The sequence below is a fragment of the Cinclus cinclus genome, chromosome 6 (assembly GCF_963662255.1).
Source record: "Cinclus cinclus chromosome 6, bCinCin1.1, whole genome shotgun sequence".
Classification (NCBI taxonomy): Eukaryota; Metazoa; Chordata; class Aves; order Passeriformes; family Cinclidae; genus Cinclus; species Cinclus cinclus.
Genome location: NC_085051.1, coordinates 61,411,675 through 61,427,797, shown reverse-complemented (window position 1 = coordinate 61,427,797; position 16,123 = coordinate 61,411,675). Strand labels below are relative to the sequence as shown.

General features: G+C 51.9%; 1 protein-coding gene across 1 annotated transcript in view; it reads right to left on the bottom strand.

The window, feature by feature from the left end:
* Positions 1 to 16,123, bottom strand: part of MDGA2 (MAM domain containing glycosylphosphatidylinositol anchor 2) — a 296,154-nt gene that overhangs the window by 192,061 nt on the left and 87,970 nt on the right. Inside the window, exons 2-4 of the mRNA XM_062495446.1 lie at positions 12,225 to 12,386; positions 11,568 to 12,180; positions 10,826 to 11,069 (exon numbers count right to left, since the gene is read on the bottom strand). Coding sequence (XP_062351430.1) covers positions 10,826 to 11,069; positions 11,568 to 12,180; positions 12,225 to 12,386 — 1,019 coding nt within the window. The remainder of the gene's footprint in view (positions 1 to 10,825; positions 11,070 to 11,567; positions 12,181 to 12,224; positions 12,387 to 16,123) is intronic.

Genomic DNA, 16,123 nt, shown 5'->3' with positions numbered 1-16,123 from the left:
TTTTTTTTTTTTCTCCTTTTGGAATAAAGGGTATTTTTATGCAAGGACCTGGATTTTCTGGGTGCTTCCAAGGGGGCAGATCTTGGGTGTTCAGTTCCAGGGGAACTCGGGATTTTTGGAGTGTTCAAACCCTTAAATTACGGGAAGAGAAGAGCGAGTCCCTAATTTAAAAGGAGAATGTGATGGGAATGTTTCTCTTGGGGAAGGGAGTGGGAGGAATGGACAATTCCAAGGAATCAAGACCTTCAGCAGGGAGTGACAATTAAAACTGCTTTGCCTTTTTTTTTTAATTATTATTTTTTTCCCTGTGGATCCCAATTTCCTTGGGCTCTTTAGGCTGGGTTTGTGCATCACCTGGCCCAGTGGGATCTCAGTTCCTGGCACAGATTCCAAGGATTTGTGCCCATGGAATTAATCATCGTCACTGTAATTAGCATGTCCCGAGGAAGCTGCCATGGTTGGATTGAGTTTAAAGGGTGGGGAAAAAAAAAAAATCCCAACAAAAGGAGAGGGATTATTAATTACAGCAAGAAGCATTACAGGATCATTTGGATTTCATGGAAAATTCAGGAGATCTGATCCCAGGGGCTCCTTTTAGTGGAGATGCCAACTCCAGGGCAATGTCCAGCAGGTGTTGGGAAATAATTCCTGCTTTTATTTTTAGGGAAAAATGCAGGGAAATTGGGAATTTAAAGGAGACCCAGCAGCGTTTGTCAGCTTGGTGCCTTTTTAAATGGGGAGGGGAAAATGAGGATTATGGAGAAATGAAGTGGGAATCAAAGGAGGGTGCAGCTTCCTCAGGACATGCTAATTACAGTGACAATGATTAATTCCATGGGCACGGAACCCCCACTTCTCCAAAAAAAAAAAAAAAAAAAAAAAAAAATTCAGCTGGAAAATCGCACCCCAGAGAGAAAAAAATCCAGAATTTTCTAAGCCAACACAGAAAGGAAAGATCCCATTTATTCCTTAAACACCCTCATTTAATGCCTGCCTTCATTCCTACAACTTCCCACAATACCTAAAAAAAAAAATAAATAAAAATATCCAGGAGCTCCTTTCCCTCAGCACATCCAGGAAAGGGCTCTTAGGGGAGGTGGGAAAACCCAGAGGAGAAATCCCATTGGATTTTTCCAGGTGGGAGTTTGGTTCCAGGGTATTGACACTGCACTTCTAAAAAGCTCCCGGAATTCTGAGGGATTTTTTTTTTTTTTTTTGAGCACAGAGTTGCTGTGGGCACAAAAAAAAAAAAAAAATTTATTTTTCTCAGGATCAGGATTCCAGCAGGAAAATTCCGGGGGTTTCGGTGCCTGAGGTAAAGCTAAGCTTTGCTATAAGGCAAAAATAATTTAATTAATTAAACTAACAAGAAGCCAATTAGTGCTCATGGAGCTTGGAAAAACCTGGGATAGAGAAAAGCTTCCTTAGTGGAAATGGGATTTAGGGTTCTTTCCAACCCAAACCATTCCATCGGGGAATTTCCCCTTCACATTTTATTCTTTAAAGGTTTTTCAGCCTGGCCGAGCACAGATTTCTTGGATCTGCTGCAGTGTGGAATTCTGCACTTGGAAAAGAGCTGGCACTGCCCGGAGGTTCCCACTGGCCCAGGGATAAATCCAGGGATGAATCCCACCCCATAAGTTGGGAAAACTTCTCTTAATTCATCATTTCAGTCCCATTTCCTGCTGGCACAAGCCATGGAATCACAGAATATCCCGAGCTGCAAAGCATCAAATCCAATTCCTGGCAATCCCAGGAATTCCAGCTCTATCAGCACCCACAGCCAGAGAAATTAATTAACTGGTAATTAATTTATTGGTGCCACAATACAACAAATCTAGGCTAGATAGAGCCAGCTTAGGAATCTCTGGTCAAAAAAAAAAAAAAATCCCACAAGGATCAAATCTGAATCCAAGCCCTGCACAAAGAAATTCCAGGAATTCCAACTCCAGCAGAACCCACAGCTAAGTGAAATTAATTGACTGGTAATTAATTAATTAATTAATTGGTGCCCCAATACAACAAATTTCTTCTTAAAAGAGCCCAGCTGGGATCAGGACCAAGGCCAAGGAGCAAACCCAGCCTGGCTCATCCCAAATAAATCATTCCAAAAACCTCCGGCTCCCTCCTTGCCCAGTGAAAAAAATGCAGGAATTCCTGAAAAAGCCAAGATTTCTCCTGTTGGATTTAGGAGCAGCTCGTTCCTCACCCACCCACAACGTGGCTCCATCCTCCCCCCTCTCCTCCCACCAAACTTTAATTTTAATTAAAATTTAAATTTAATTAAACTTTAATCCCTTAATTTTCTATTATTCCTTAAGAAAAAGGGACGGATTCCAAAGGCTGACATATTCCACGAATTCCTTATTTCTGAATAACTGGAAAACATCTCCGCGTTGTGACAGCTTTTTGGAGTGAAATTCCTCAGTTTTGAAAGTTCTCTTCTGTTTTATAACGCACAACTCATGCGGGAAAACAAATTCCCAAAGCAGAATAATTCCCAGCACATTTCCCGTTTTTCCAAAACTCTCCGATCACCTGGGATAACTCTTGGAGATCACAATTTATCCCAAACCCCACATCCTCCCCTCTTTAGGTTCAACCTCAGTAATCCTAAATCAGACTCATCCCAGAGACTTAAAATTCCTTAAAAATCTCCTTTTTTTTTTTTTCCCCATATTCCCAGGAATTCCATCAATCCACATGGAAGAACAATTCCAGAGGCAGCCCTGGGAGCAGAACCAGCCCCACAAAAGCTGCTCCAGAATCTTCACTCAAAAAAACAAAAACAAAAAAAAAAAAAAACAAAAAAAACCCAAAGCACAGCAAGGAAATTCCCTCCCTTTCTGTGTTTTTATTCACTTGGAATTTTATTTCTTTTCCTAGGAAAACACTGGATTTTCCAAAACTCTCTGATCACCTGGGATAACTCCTGGAAGTCACAATTTATCCCAAACCCCACATCCTTCTCTCGTTAGGTTCAACCTCACTATTCCTAAATCAGACTCACCCCCAAGGCTTCAAATCCCTTAAAATCTCCTTTTCCTCCTGAATTCCCTGGAATTCCATCAATCCACATGGGAGAACAATTCCAGAGGCAGCCCTGGGAGCAGAACCAGCCCCACAAAAGCTGCTCCAGAACCTTCACTCAAATCCCACACACAAAAAAAAAAAAAAAATAGAAATCCCCTCCTTATCCATAATTTATTTGGAATTTCAGATCCAGGAAAAGACTGAATTTCCCAGCCCCTCAAGAAAACAAATGATTTTAACAAAAATATTAAAAAAAATTAAAACCTACATTGGGAAAAAGCAGGATAACAGGAACACCCAACTCTATCAGCTCCTTCCGAGGGTTTCTCCGGGAATTAAAACACGCTCCCACCTTTAAGTAATGGTCAGGATTAATTCCAGGTGGGAGGAGTTTTTTAAAAAAAAAAAAAAAAAAAAAAAAAAAAATAATTGGAGCGGGGAGCAGCTCCAGCTGCACCAAATTGGGATAATTCCCATTTTTCTGCATCTCATTCTAGGGGAGGGACAGTTTAGGAAAAAAAGGGAATGACTTTGCACCTCAGGAGAACAAATTCCAGCTTCAAACCTATCCCAAAAACTCCTGTGGCACAATTCCCGTATGGATTTGAGCTTTGCAGTGGAATGCTTCCCAAATTTCTGGATTGCTTCATATTCCATCAAAATAATGTGAGAAATCAGGAAAATTGGGAAGGGAATCCAATACCCAGGGAGCAGAGTTTCCACTTCCAGGGAAAACAGCCTCGAATCCTGTGGGAGAACCCAATTCCTGAATGTCCCCTCCCCTGGGAATAGTCCTGTCATTCCTAACTCATATTCCAGAGGTGAAAAATCTCCCAGTTTTATGGCACAGCTGGGATGCCAAAAATCCCTTTCCCCCTCCCCCCGAATCCTAGGGAAATCCGGGAATTTTTCAGGTATCCAGCTCTCTTTTTATCGAGGATTTTCATAAAGAGTGCAAATACTTTTCTTGGGAAAGGGGTGACATTTTTTGGGATAAAGGGATACAGAGGCTGGATAAAATAGTGATGTTAGAAACATTCCAAGATTTGGGAATTTCATTAATCCCTCTCATTGGAACAACATTCCCAAAAAGTTGGATTGGAATGCAAAACCCTCCCAATTCCCTGCAGCTCCCACTCCCACCAGACACATTCCAGCTCCCAACACTTCCCAAGGATTCCCAGCTGAAAATCCTTGGGAAAAATCCTTCCCAGGGATCCTCAGCATCTCCCTGATGCCAGAAATTCCAAGGAAAACCTGCACGCACTCACAGGAGGGGATGTGCTTCCTGCAGGATCCCTCTGGAAAATCCGGATTATCCCAGGATTATCCAGACCCTGCTCCCAACAATCTCAACCTGTGCATCCCTGGGAGTGTTTCCCAAATATTCCTGGAATTCTGGCAGCCCCGGGAATGTCACCATTCCCTATTCTGAGCCCAGCACCCTCTGGGGGAAGAACCTTTCCCTGATATCCAACAAAACATAAGCCTGGGAGGAATTTCAAAGCTTGGTCCCTCAATATTCCATGGAAGGAGGAATTTTATGGACAGGCTGATCCCATATTTTGGGGAAAAAAAAAAAAATCCTCATCCCAGAAAAGCCCAGATCCAAAATCTGTGTGAGAGGAGCCAAGCGAGCGCCCTCCATTCCCAGCTATTTTTGGAGAGGAGATTATTTCTGGAAAAGGCAGGAATTAATTCCTCTGGATGCAGACAGGACTCGGAATGGGAAAGAGGGGCTATAAAAAGATCAAGGAGCTGATGGGATGGGATTTGTCAGGACTCAGGATTCCAGGGAAGGGTGATGGAGCAGCAGCATCCCAAACATCCACCATGTGAGCAGGCTCCCAAAAAATCCCCCTTCTCAAAAAAAAAATAATAAAATAAAATTAAAAAAAAAAAAAATTCCTTCCCATCTATCAAAAATATGGGAAATAATCAATTTTGTCCCTGAGTGCATACAGGTTAGGAAGAGTGCTTCCCAAATCCCAAAGAGATTTTTCCACTGGAAGAAATGGATTTAATGCAGGAGAGTCCATTCCCTACAAGAATATTCCCAGATATAACCCATCCAATAATTCTATATAATCCATATATGGACTGACAGGTATCAACCATCCCTTCACTGGCTGAAATCCCAAAAAAGTTTTGAGGAATGTGGAAGACATTTAATCCTTTCTGTTTCATCCCAAATATCCAGCATGTGACCAGGATCCCAAAAATCCCCTTTCAAATAAAATAAAATAAAATAAAATAAAATAAAATAAAATAAAATAAAATAAAATAAAATCCTTTCCAGCTATACAAAACTGGGAAATAATCAATTTTGTCCCTGAGCACATCCAGGTTAGGGAGAGTGAGATCATCCCATCCCAAAGGGAATTTCCCACTGGAGGAAGGGTTTTTAATGCATTCCCTACAAGAATATTCATATATATATATATATATATAATCCATTTATAGGTTAAAAGAAATCAGATCATCCCAAGAAGATCCCAAATAATTCTTGAGGATGCTCAAGACAAAACTGAACTTTAATAATTCCCATTTCCTTCCTCTTCCTCAGGCTGCTCCGAATTAAATTGGATTTTGCTCCTCTGGGCCCCTGGAATTTTAATTTTTTTTTTTTTTTTCTGTGCTTTGGGATTTTCCTTGCCAGATTTCCTTCATATTTCCCTCCCCATGAATCCAAGGTAACGTTCTGATCCCACAGCTCATGGCAGCAGGAGCTGGGATGCAGCTCCCGGCGTTCCAGGAGGATCCTTGGAGCTCTCCACACATCCAAACTCAGGGAAGTTTAGGCTCAGTTTAAATCCCTTTCACACATTTACCAGGCTTGAATTAGATGGAAACCTCCACCCCGAACCCCAAATCATCACCTGGGCCACAACTCACAGCGTTCCCCAGTCCCTCCCTCCCGGAATTCCAAATTCCTTATCCTGGGAGCAGAGTCCATCCCAATCCCTCGGTTTTCCGTGGGTTCTTCACACGGAAATCCCAGAAATCCCCGTGGGAAGGAGGATTTGACCCGTGCCCAGGGTTCAGGGAAGAGTTAAAATTCCCAAGGATCCGCTGGATCCCGCAGAAGTCGCGGAGCAGGCGCTGGAGGAGAGCAGCTGCGCAATTCCTGCCCCGTTCCCAGGGAAACTTCCCTGGCACAAAGTCGGGAATTGTGAGGGGTCAAAACATCCCCAAAAAGTCTGGCATTCACCCAGCGAGGCCATGGAAATATCCTCCATGGAATTATCCCTCTGGAAGTACAGTCCATGGAAATATCCTCCTGGAAGTACAATCCATGGAATTATCCTCCATGGAATTATCCTCCTGAAGTACAATCCACAGAATTATCCTCCATGGAAGTACAACCCATGGAATTATCCAATCCATGGAAATGTCCTTCCTGGAATTATCCTCCAGGAAGTCCAACCCATGGAAATATCCTCCATGGAAGTACAATCCATGGAAATGTCCTCCATGGAATTATTCTCCATGGAAGTACAACCCATGGAATTATCCAATCCATGGAAATGTCCTGCCTGGAATTATCCCCCTGGAAGTCCAACCCATGGAAATATCCTCCATGGAAGTACAATCCATGGAAATGTCCTCCATGGAATTATTCTCCATGGAAGTACAAGCCATGGAATTATCCATCCTCCTACTGGGATTGCTGATCCAGAGTTTTCCCAACAAGGATCCAGCCTTCCTGATGAGCAAAACGTCCTCGCTCCGAGTGATTTTTTTTTTTCCCATCCCTCCTCTCATCCTTCCAATCCACTTGTTCGATCCATAAAAATGTTGGGAAAAGCTGGGTCAGAACTCCCAGCTCCAAAGGCAGCGTTCCTTAATCCCTCTGGGATCTGAGCACCAGGGAATTATTCCCAGCATCACAAAGCAGCTGGGAATTTTCCTTCAGGGGCAGAAAATCTTTCCCAGATCTTTCCCAGATTTTTCCTGACACCGTCTGTCCCCGCTCCAACCTCCCCCAGGATCCAAGGAGCTCCTGCAGCCCCCAGTCCCACTGGATCCCGGGAAAAAGGGACAGCTCCAGGCTTTGGGATGCCCAATTCCAACTTGGCTCTTTGGCAAAACTGCAGCTGCAATAAGGGCTGGTGCTTGGATTCACCAGGACAATTTCCCTGGAATTTAACACCTTAAATACTTTCCATTCCAGGCATTTTGAAACTGCAATGGAAGTCTCCTTGTTCCCAATGAGAAAATGCCTGGAATTCTCGTTGTTCCCAAGGCTGTGGATGTTTCTCCAAAATTTTGCACACCTGGCTTTGGTGCAGAGCCACCAGATGCTGATGAGATGGTCAACATCCATTCCACCTGTGATTCCGGGAGGAATTTTGAGCCATCCCAAGGTTTTCCATGGCTGCAGATGGGATGCTGGGCCCCACTCCCTGCAGGAATTGGGGTAAAGCAGCGCAGGGGTGGCACAGAGGGGTCACTGTCACCTTCCTCTGTCACACCTGGTGTTCCCAGACATGGAAAACATCCCGGGGTGGCGGTGGGGGGAGGTCTGCTGTGCTTCATTCCAGCTGAAATCATGGAAAAATCTGAGCGAGGAGTGGATAAACCTCGGACCAGTGACCCAGGATTCCAGAGGGGGCTGCACCCCTGTGTGACCTGTCCCACCCAGTGGATCCCACAGCAGGTCCCAGATCCCTGTGACCACCTGGAATCCACTTCCCTGGTTTTGCTACAGGAGCCGGCACTGCCAGGATTGTCACCCTCACTTCAGCGACGTCCCCTCATTCCCAGGATTTTTCCAGCCCCTACCCTAGAGGTGCTGGAAGCATTCAGGGTCTCCAGGCTCCCATCCAGGAATTCTCTGGGCCCTTCTTCACTCCACAGGGCACAAAATGGGACCCCAAGTCCTTGGTGAGCCCCCCAGCCGAGGCAGATCAGGAGCAAACCCCAAAATCCCTTCTCCACTCTCCCAAAATTCCCATTTTTTGCTGAGCAGCCTCTGAGCTGTTAAAAACTCTCCATGCCCACATCGGCCTCCTCACTGAGCCAGTTTTCCCTCTGGGAATTGGAAGTTGGGTGAAAGGAGAACCATCATGTCCTGGATCCCTACATTTTCTGCTTTATTAACAGTGCCAGTCATGCATCACTGAAAGGGGAGGAAAAGTGCAGCCGCACAGATCTCGAGTTGTTCTCCACCCTTGGGCCAGGAAAACAGGGGAGAGCTGAGGAATCGTAAGAATTCCCAAGGATTTCAGCAGCTCCGCTCTCCCCCATCCCCTGAGGAAGCAGAATGTGGCACAGGGCAGGGCTGGGCCTGCCTTGCTCCCAGTTCTCCCAGTTCTCCCAGCTCTGTGCCGGTTTCCCTTTGGGATCCCAGTTTTCCAGCCCAGCTTTAGCGTTCCGACGGAGCGGAGGGAAGTTACGGAGGTGCTGCTCAGCCGGACATCACGGCACATTAACCCGGAGCTCCGGATGGACTCGGAATCAGGAAATGGGGGATTTATTTTGCATTCAGAGCTCCCCGGTTGGGCACGGACGGTGCCGTGCCAGGCTCTGTGCCAGCACCTCCCGCACCTCCGGAGCCACGGGAGCATCCAGGGCTGGAAAACAGCCTGCGAAAACCGTGCCAAGGACAGGTGGGATGAGCCAGGGAGGAGCTGGGAGAAGCTGGAGCAGCAGCCGGAGCCTGAGGGATGGGGCTGAGCCACCTGCAGGGCTGGGAATATCAACAGGGAGCAGGGATGGATTCCAGGCTGCTCCTTCCCCTCGCCGCCTTCCTCATGGAGAGGCTCTGGAGCTGTGCCCGCTCCCAGAGGAGCACAGAAACAAGGAACAAGTGTTAACGTGGCAGGACACCTCCCCGGCAGCACCACGCTCGGAAGCAGAGCTGCGAGGCTCTGGAAAAATTCGATAAAAATCCAAAAAATAAACAAAACTCGTTCGAATCCCACAAACCGATTTTTCCAAACCAACAAGGTCCGAGCAGGTTCCCTCTCCCAGGCTGGGGCTCACTTTGGATAATCTACGGGCTCCAGCTTTGCAATCCTCCTCTCCCAAAATGGCCCTGCTGCACCGAGCAGGCTCCTCGGGAGCTGCGGGACCAACCCCGGGCTTGGGATTAGATATATATATATATTTAATTTTATTTTTTTTTTTTACGTCCACGTTCTCCAGCAGTCAATGAAGACACCCAAATTGCCGGAACACGAAGCAGCCACACACGGCTGAGATCACAGCGCTGCCCCCGCTCTCAGCAGCCCTTCGCTGCCCGGCCTTAACCTAAACCAGCCAGCAGGAGAAAGCAGCAGCGCCCAAGTCCTACTCCAGAGCCCCGTGTGCCATCGCCCGGAGCTGAGCCCGCATCTCCTCCCTCCAGCCCCCACCTCGCTCTTCCTGAACAAGCCCTCTCCTATTCACGGCAGCCGCTGCTATTCCAGAGCATCCAACAATATGTGCCTGTGTGCCGGGGGAGGCAGGGAGCCCTGCCAGTGCCGAGATCCGCACCAGCCATGCATCCACCGCGAGCTGAGCCCCTCAGACATTCGCAATCACGGCCAAATTTTGCAGAATTAAAGAGAGAAAAAAAAAGGGGGGGGGGGGGGCGGGGGGGTGGGGGTGAGTCTTTAAGTGAGGCTCCCTTCCCGGTGGGAAGCGAATATCGAAGTGTGGGAGCGGGCGGGCTGGGAGCAGCGAGTGTCACACGAAGCATTTGCTGGGAGATTCGTGGATCTCCTTCCTCAGCCCCGAGTGCCAGAGCTGCCGGCAGCACCGCACCGCCACCGAGCCCCGCCGCGCCGCTTACATAACCCCCCCGCCCGGCCGGGCAGCGCCGGGAATGGGGCAGCACCGGGAATGGGACATCAGCGGGAATGGGACAGCACAGGGAATGGGACAGCACCGGGAATGGGACAGCACAGGGAATGGGGCAGCACAGGGAATGGGGCAGCACCGGGAATGGGGAAGCACCGGCAATGGGGCATCGCCAGAACCGGGGCATCGCCGCGGCTGGGACATCACTGGCACCGAAACATTACCACTGCCCGGGCATCACCGGGACCGGCTACACCGAGGCCGGGGCATCGACCGAACCGGAGCCCCACCGGCACCACGGGATCACCGCGGCAGAGGCAGCGCCCGGACCGGGGCACGGGGCAGCTCCGGCGGAGCGCCCGGTTCTCCCCGCGCTCGGCTCCGGCCACGGCCGAACCGGGACCACCTCGAGGGGGAAGAAGCAACAAGACCGCGGCCCCAGGGCGGAGGGGGAGCGGAGCGGGCGATACCGCCGGCGATGTGCAAGTCACGGGCGGGGGTCAGCGGGGCCGGGGCAGGGGAGCCGCTCTCCCGCGGGGTCCGCGCGCCCCCGGCGGAGCCCCGGGAAGTTTCGGCGCCTTCGCCCCCGCCCCTGGCTCGGCGGCCGCGGGCGGCAGCGCCGCCGGTAACAAGTGCGGCTGCCGCGGGCGCTCCGCGGGTGCGGAGGAGCCCCACGGAGGCGGCGCCCGCCCGCTCCTCCGCGGCGGCCAGCGGGGCCCGGGACCGGCTGCTCCCCCCGCCTCACACCCCCCCCACCCCACTCTGTGCCCCCTCCCCGAACCCCCGAATCACCCCCCGCCCCCCGGCCCGGTTTTTCGCCGTGAAATGTCAGCGTCTCATGGCAACGGCGCTGCCTCCGCTCTGCCCCCGCCGGCTCCCGCGGCGCGCAGCGGGGCCACGCCGCTCGCCCCCACCCCCAAACCCCCCCTTCCATCCCCCCCCCCCCCCCCCCGCCCTTCCGCCCCGGCGACAGTCGCGACAAGGTCACGCGGCGCCCCGCACTCACCGTACACCCCTTGTCCGGAGCTGCCCTCCAGCAGAACCGTCAGCAGCCCCAGCAGCCCGATCGCTACATCCATCTTCACGTGAGCATCCACATATCCAGCCCGGCGGGGCGGGGGGGGGGGGGCAGCGCAGCGCCCGCCGGAGCCCCGCGCTCCGCTGCGGCCGAGCCGCGCACGCCCGCGCAGGCAGGGCGGCGGGGGCAGGCGGCGGGCACCGCGCCGGTCCTGGTCCTCCTCCTCCTCCTCCTTCCGCCTCCGCCTCCTCCTCCTCCCGCTGCGCAGCGGGCGGCGCGGAGCGAGCCCCGCTCAGAGCGAGCCCCCGGCAGCGGCAGCCCCCTCACCCCCTCCGGGCCGCGGCCCCCTCAGGGCTCCGGCCGCCGCCGCCGCCGCCTCCCGGGGCCGCCGAGCGCCGCGCGGGGCCGCCGCAGCCGCCTGCGCCCCGCGGCCATCAGATGCCACCGCGGCGCCGCGGCCCCCGCATGGTGCGCGGGGCTCCCCGCGCGGCGCGGAGCGGAGCGGAGCGAGGGGGGCGGCGCGGGGCGGGGACCGGCGCGGGGAGGCTCCGGTTGTGGCGGCTCCGGGAGCGGCTCCCCCTCCTCTCAGCGCGGCTGCGGGGCGGAGGCCGGGCCCATGGCGGGGGTGGCGCGGGGCTCCCGCGGCCGCGCTGGGTGCGGGCTCGCTGCTGTGCGAGCGCGGGGGAGCGGGCGCGAGTGGCGGCGGCGGGGCCGTCACGTTGTGCTATACGTGCGGGGCCGGCAGCCGCAGCCCGGCGACGTCAAAGCTGCGTGACTGCTGCTGCTGCTGCTGCGCGCCTTCCTCCGCCTCCTCCTCCTCCTCCTCCGCCGCCGCCGCCCCCCGTGGCCCCGCGGCTCCGCCGCCGGGCGCGCACGGCCGAGCGCCCTGCCAAGGCGGGATGCGCGGAGCGCTGGGAGCCGCGTGGAGCTGGGATGGGGGGTCTGGCTGGGCTCTCTCCTGGGATGCGCGGAGCGCTGGGAGCCGCGCCGCTCCGGGATGCGCCGAGCGGTGCGGCTCGCACGGAGCCGGGTTGTGCGGAGCACCCCGCTCTATCCCGGGATGCGCCGCGTGGCTGCCGCGCTTCCTTTTTGTCCCGGGATGCGCGGCGCGGTCCCGCTCTGTCCCGGGATGCTCTGTCCAAGGATTCTCTGACCCAGGATTCTCTGTCCCGGGATGCGCGCTGTTGCGCGGTCCCGCTCTGTCCCGGGATGCTCTGTCCCGGGATGCGCGGCCCAGTCGCGCTCTGTCCCTGTCCCTCTCTGGCCCGGGATGCTCTGTGCCGGGATGCTCTGTCCCGGTCCCGCTCTGTCCCAGGATCCGCTGTTGCGCGCTGTGGTGCGGACTGTGAGGGGCGCCCTGAGCCCGTGATGGGCTCCCCTCCCCGACCCTGTCCCCGCTGTCCCCACGCTGTCCCCCCCCTCCCTCTCTGCCCGGTTCTGCGGCACCCCCGGGCTCAGACCCCGCTGCTTCCCCAGCCTCCGCTGGCTAAAATCCCTGTGCTTGTCCCGGGCTGTGTCCCAGGGCCCGTGGCTCAGGCTGGTCACCACCCTGGAGTGACAGAGGGGCACAGGGAGGTGACAAACCAGCTGCTCTTCGTGCCTGATCCAGCTGGGGCACCTCGGCCGGGTTTTTATCAGGTTATTCCCCCAATCTCAAATGACTGAGATCCCTGACTGGCTCCCAGCACCTTCCCAGCCTGCCTGACGTCCCTAAATTTTGGGATCCCAGGGGGTTTGTGCTGGTCAAAGTCTCTTCTGTCCACTTCCTCAAAACAAACCAAGGATTTCTGTGGAAAAGGCTGCTCCCGTCCTCTTCCCTTTTTCCTTGATTTCTCCAAGGATTGCCCCAAACCCGTGGGCGCCTTGGGCATGAATTCAGCTTCCTCTGCCTGCATCAGTGAAGGATTTGTGCTCCAGGCCAGGACAGTGATATCGCTCTGGAAGGGACAACTGCACTGTCAGGGCTTTTGTGACCCCACTGGACGCTGCTAACAAGGCTGGGACTCTTCCAGTGCTCTCCTGACAGGGGCTGAGCTTTTCCATCCTTTCCCTGAGATGATCCAGCACGCTGCCCCTGCTGAGCTGCCACCCCCAAAGGGCTCGGAACATCCAATCCAGCCCTGGAATTTCAGCAGGGAGCTGAATTCGGTGCCAGCTGGGGCTGTTTCCAATTCCCAGCCGGGTGAGAAGGTGGGAAGTGGGAGAAAGGATGGCTGCAGCCCTTCCCTGTGCCATTCCCATGCTGCCAGCTGAGGGTGACGCTCAGGTGACGCCCCAAATCCCGTGTCCCCCTCAAGGGACACCGTCCTGTGCCATTCCAGACACTCTGGCTGCATCCCAACCCCCTCACTGCTTGGTCTCCTGTCTGAAGGGACCCCAGGTGGATTCTCCAAATCCCTCTGCTGCTCCTTGTCCCCTGGTTTTCTGGGGACATCTCCAGAGGCTGTGCTCCCAGCACGACCTTCAGCTCATCACCTTCAACCTTCGGCTGCCTTTTGGCTTTTTCCTTCCTTCAGTCTCTCCTTTTCCTCCTTTTCCCCACCACACCTGTGCCCAGCTGGCCCTCAAAGCAACATCTGGGCCGCATCTGGGCTGTGCCCATCCCAACCCAGAGTTCCCAGGGATTTTCCTCCCAGTCTTACTCCTCCATCCAACCACCCCACAGCATGCTCCAAAAGCTTTTGTGACCTCTGTGAGTGTTTTCCTCGCCTGTAAAGCCCCATCCAGGGCAGGTTTGGGAGAAAAAGCTGGAATTCTTCACATAGAAATGGTGGGAAAAGTGGCACGTTCCCTTTTGGCTGCTCTGTAGGTTGAACATCAAGAATGTGTAAAGGGCTGGGCCTTTCTCTCCCTATTTCCAGCCTTCCCATGGTTAATTCTAAGATCCTTCCAGCACAGCCAGATGTTTTTTGGATCCTGAAGGCTGGAATCATCAACTGGAACAGCTCTTAGGAGGGATGTTGTTAGTGGGTTGTTAGCACACCACTGACAGCATTCCTTGTAAGTTCAGCCTGTGGCATTGCAGAAGGGAAAATGAGGAAACCTCACAAAAAAAAAAAAAATCACTTGGATTTATGGAAAATAATCCCCGGTCTGAATTTAAGCAGGTGCACAAACCTCTGTGAGGTAAGAGCCCGAATTATTTCCATCTGATGTGGCTGTTTTTAAACTATTTGTTCTTAAAAGTTTAAATATTGCAGCTACTGCTGAGATTAGCTTGAGGATGTTCAGCTGTGATCCCAAATCCAGGAATCTCTCTAGGCAGGGGGGAGAAAGGAGGAATTAAAATCACTCACCGAGTCCCAGCCGATTTTCCTGCGTGTCCCAAATCGCTCTCTATGACATTAAATATGGAGTTGCTCCCTGCTGAAATGATTTAACTGGGAATTGTGACATTCAGCTGGTCCCACGATGTTCCCAGGAGCGGGACTGGGGTTTGTGGTTGAGCTCCAACATCTCCAGAACTTGTGGGAAAACATTTCCCAAAGAATGGGAAACTCAGAGCCTGCAAACCCCCTCAGCTGCACTTCATGGCTCCATTCCTCACTGGAATCCAGCACTTTTAACCCCAAAACAAATCCCTGCTCCCAAATCCATAAAATTTCTCCTCTTACTCAGCCAGGACTGGCAAAGTGTGTCCAGAGGTCCATCCCCACACCTGGGGTGGGAACCACGGGGAAAAGAGCTGGGAAAGCAGCAGGTGAGGATTCCTGAGTTCTGGATCTGCATTGGGAATCCTTGGAGGAAATCAGGAGTTTTGGGATTCATCCATGGCAGAGATGCAGCCAGAGACTCTTTGGGTGTCCTGGTCACAGGCAGAGCTCACCAAATTCACCAGAAAATTTGGTTTTCACAAAATCCTGGAATTTTCTTTTGCCATCCCCTGTGCATGAGGAAGAATGGAGAGGCTCCAATGGGATTTTCTTTTATTCAGGGAAATAAACTGGCTTTGATTGTGTTATTCCAAAGAATACCCGGGGTTCATTTCCATACTGCAACAGGGGCAGCTTCAGCAGCAGGAGTGCTGGGGACTGATCCTTTCCTTTACCTTCACCATTTCCAGCATGGAAAATTCAAATTTCCAGGATGAAAATTTCCATTTCCAGGATGGAAAATTCAGATTTCCAGGATGAAAATTTCCATTTCCAGGATGGAAAATTCAAATTTCCGTTTCCAGGATGGAAAATTCAGATTTCCAGGATGAAAAGTTCCATTTCCAGGATGGAAAATTCAGATTTCCAGGATGCAAATTTCCATTTCCGGAATGGAAAATTCAAATTTCCATTTCCAGGATGGAAAATTCAAATTTCCACAGTGCAAATTTCCCTTTCCAGTATCCAGGACCCAGCGGAATTCTCAGATCCAGAGGATTGTGGAGGGAACAAATCACAACAGGAGGGAACCAACTGCAAAATAAAAGTAAATAAAACCAACTTTAAGCATGATTCCTGATAAATCAATCAATCAAAATTATTTAAATAAAAATTCCAGGGTTTTAATGCTTCCCACATTCCAGCAGCCATTCCTTTCAGGATCTCTTGGAGCAGTTTTTCCATTTTTTTATCCAGCACCAAGCAGGAGTAAATTATTTTCTCTCTCCCTGTTGGGAGCAAGTCCACAAATAATTGAGATTTGATTGAAGGAGACCATTAAGCACCATTAAAATCCTGAGTTCTGTGGTGCTGAATTCCCTCCTTTTTCCAGCTTGCAATAAAAATGAAGGGAAAACTCAGTAATTTCACTCGGTCCCGTAATCCTGCTGGATTTGGGGTGTGTTTAGAGTGGGAACAGGTTATAGATAATTAACAAATCATCCCGGAATGAGGTGGGGAAGCACTGGAATGGGGGAATTGTGAATTCCTCGTTCCTGGAAGTGTCCTGGAAGGACTCGGAGCAACCTGGGATAGTGGAAGACGTCCCAGAGGGTGGAATAAGATGAGTTTTAAGATCCCTCCCAGCCCAAACGATTCCAAAATTCCACGATCTGAAACGTTTCGTAGAATTTTTCCTTTTCTCATGGATTTTTCCCCTTCAAACCTGCAGAGGAACAAATCAGGAGCCCAAACACTAAATCCTCTCCTTTAGGCCAGCACAGGCTCTTCCCAAATTTATTCTCTGGATCTCAGTCCATCCCAGAAAGGTTTTCCCTCTTTGGGGTAGACGCTGGAATTTCAAATCACCACCAAATGCCCGTTTTAAGTGGCCCCAGCTCCCCCAAAGGTTCCAGCAGCATCCGCCTTGTGCTTTTCCCACTCTCCAGATGAGCTGGAATTTGCCCTGGAGATG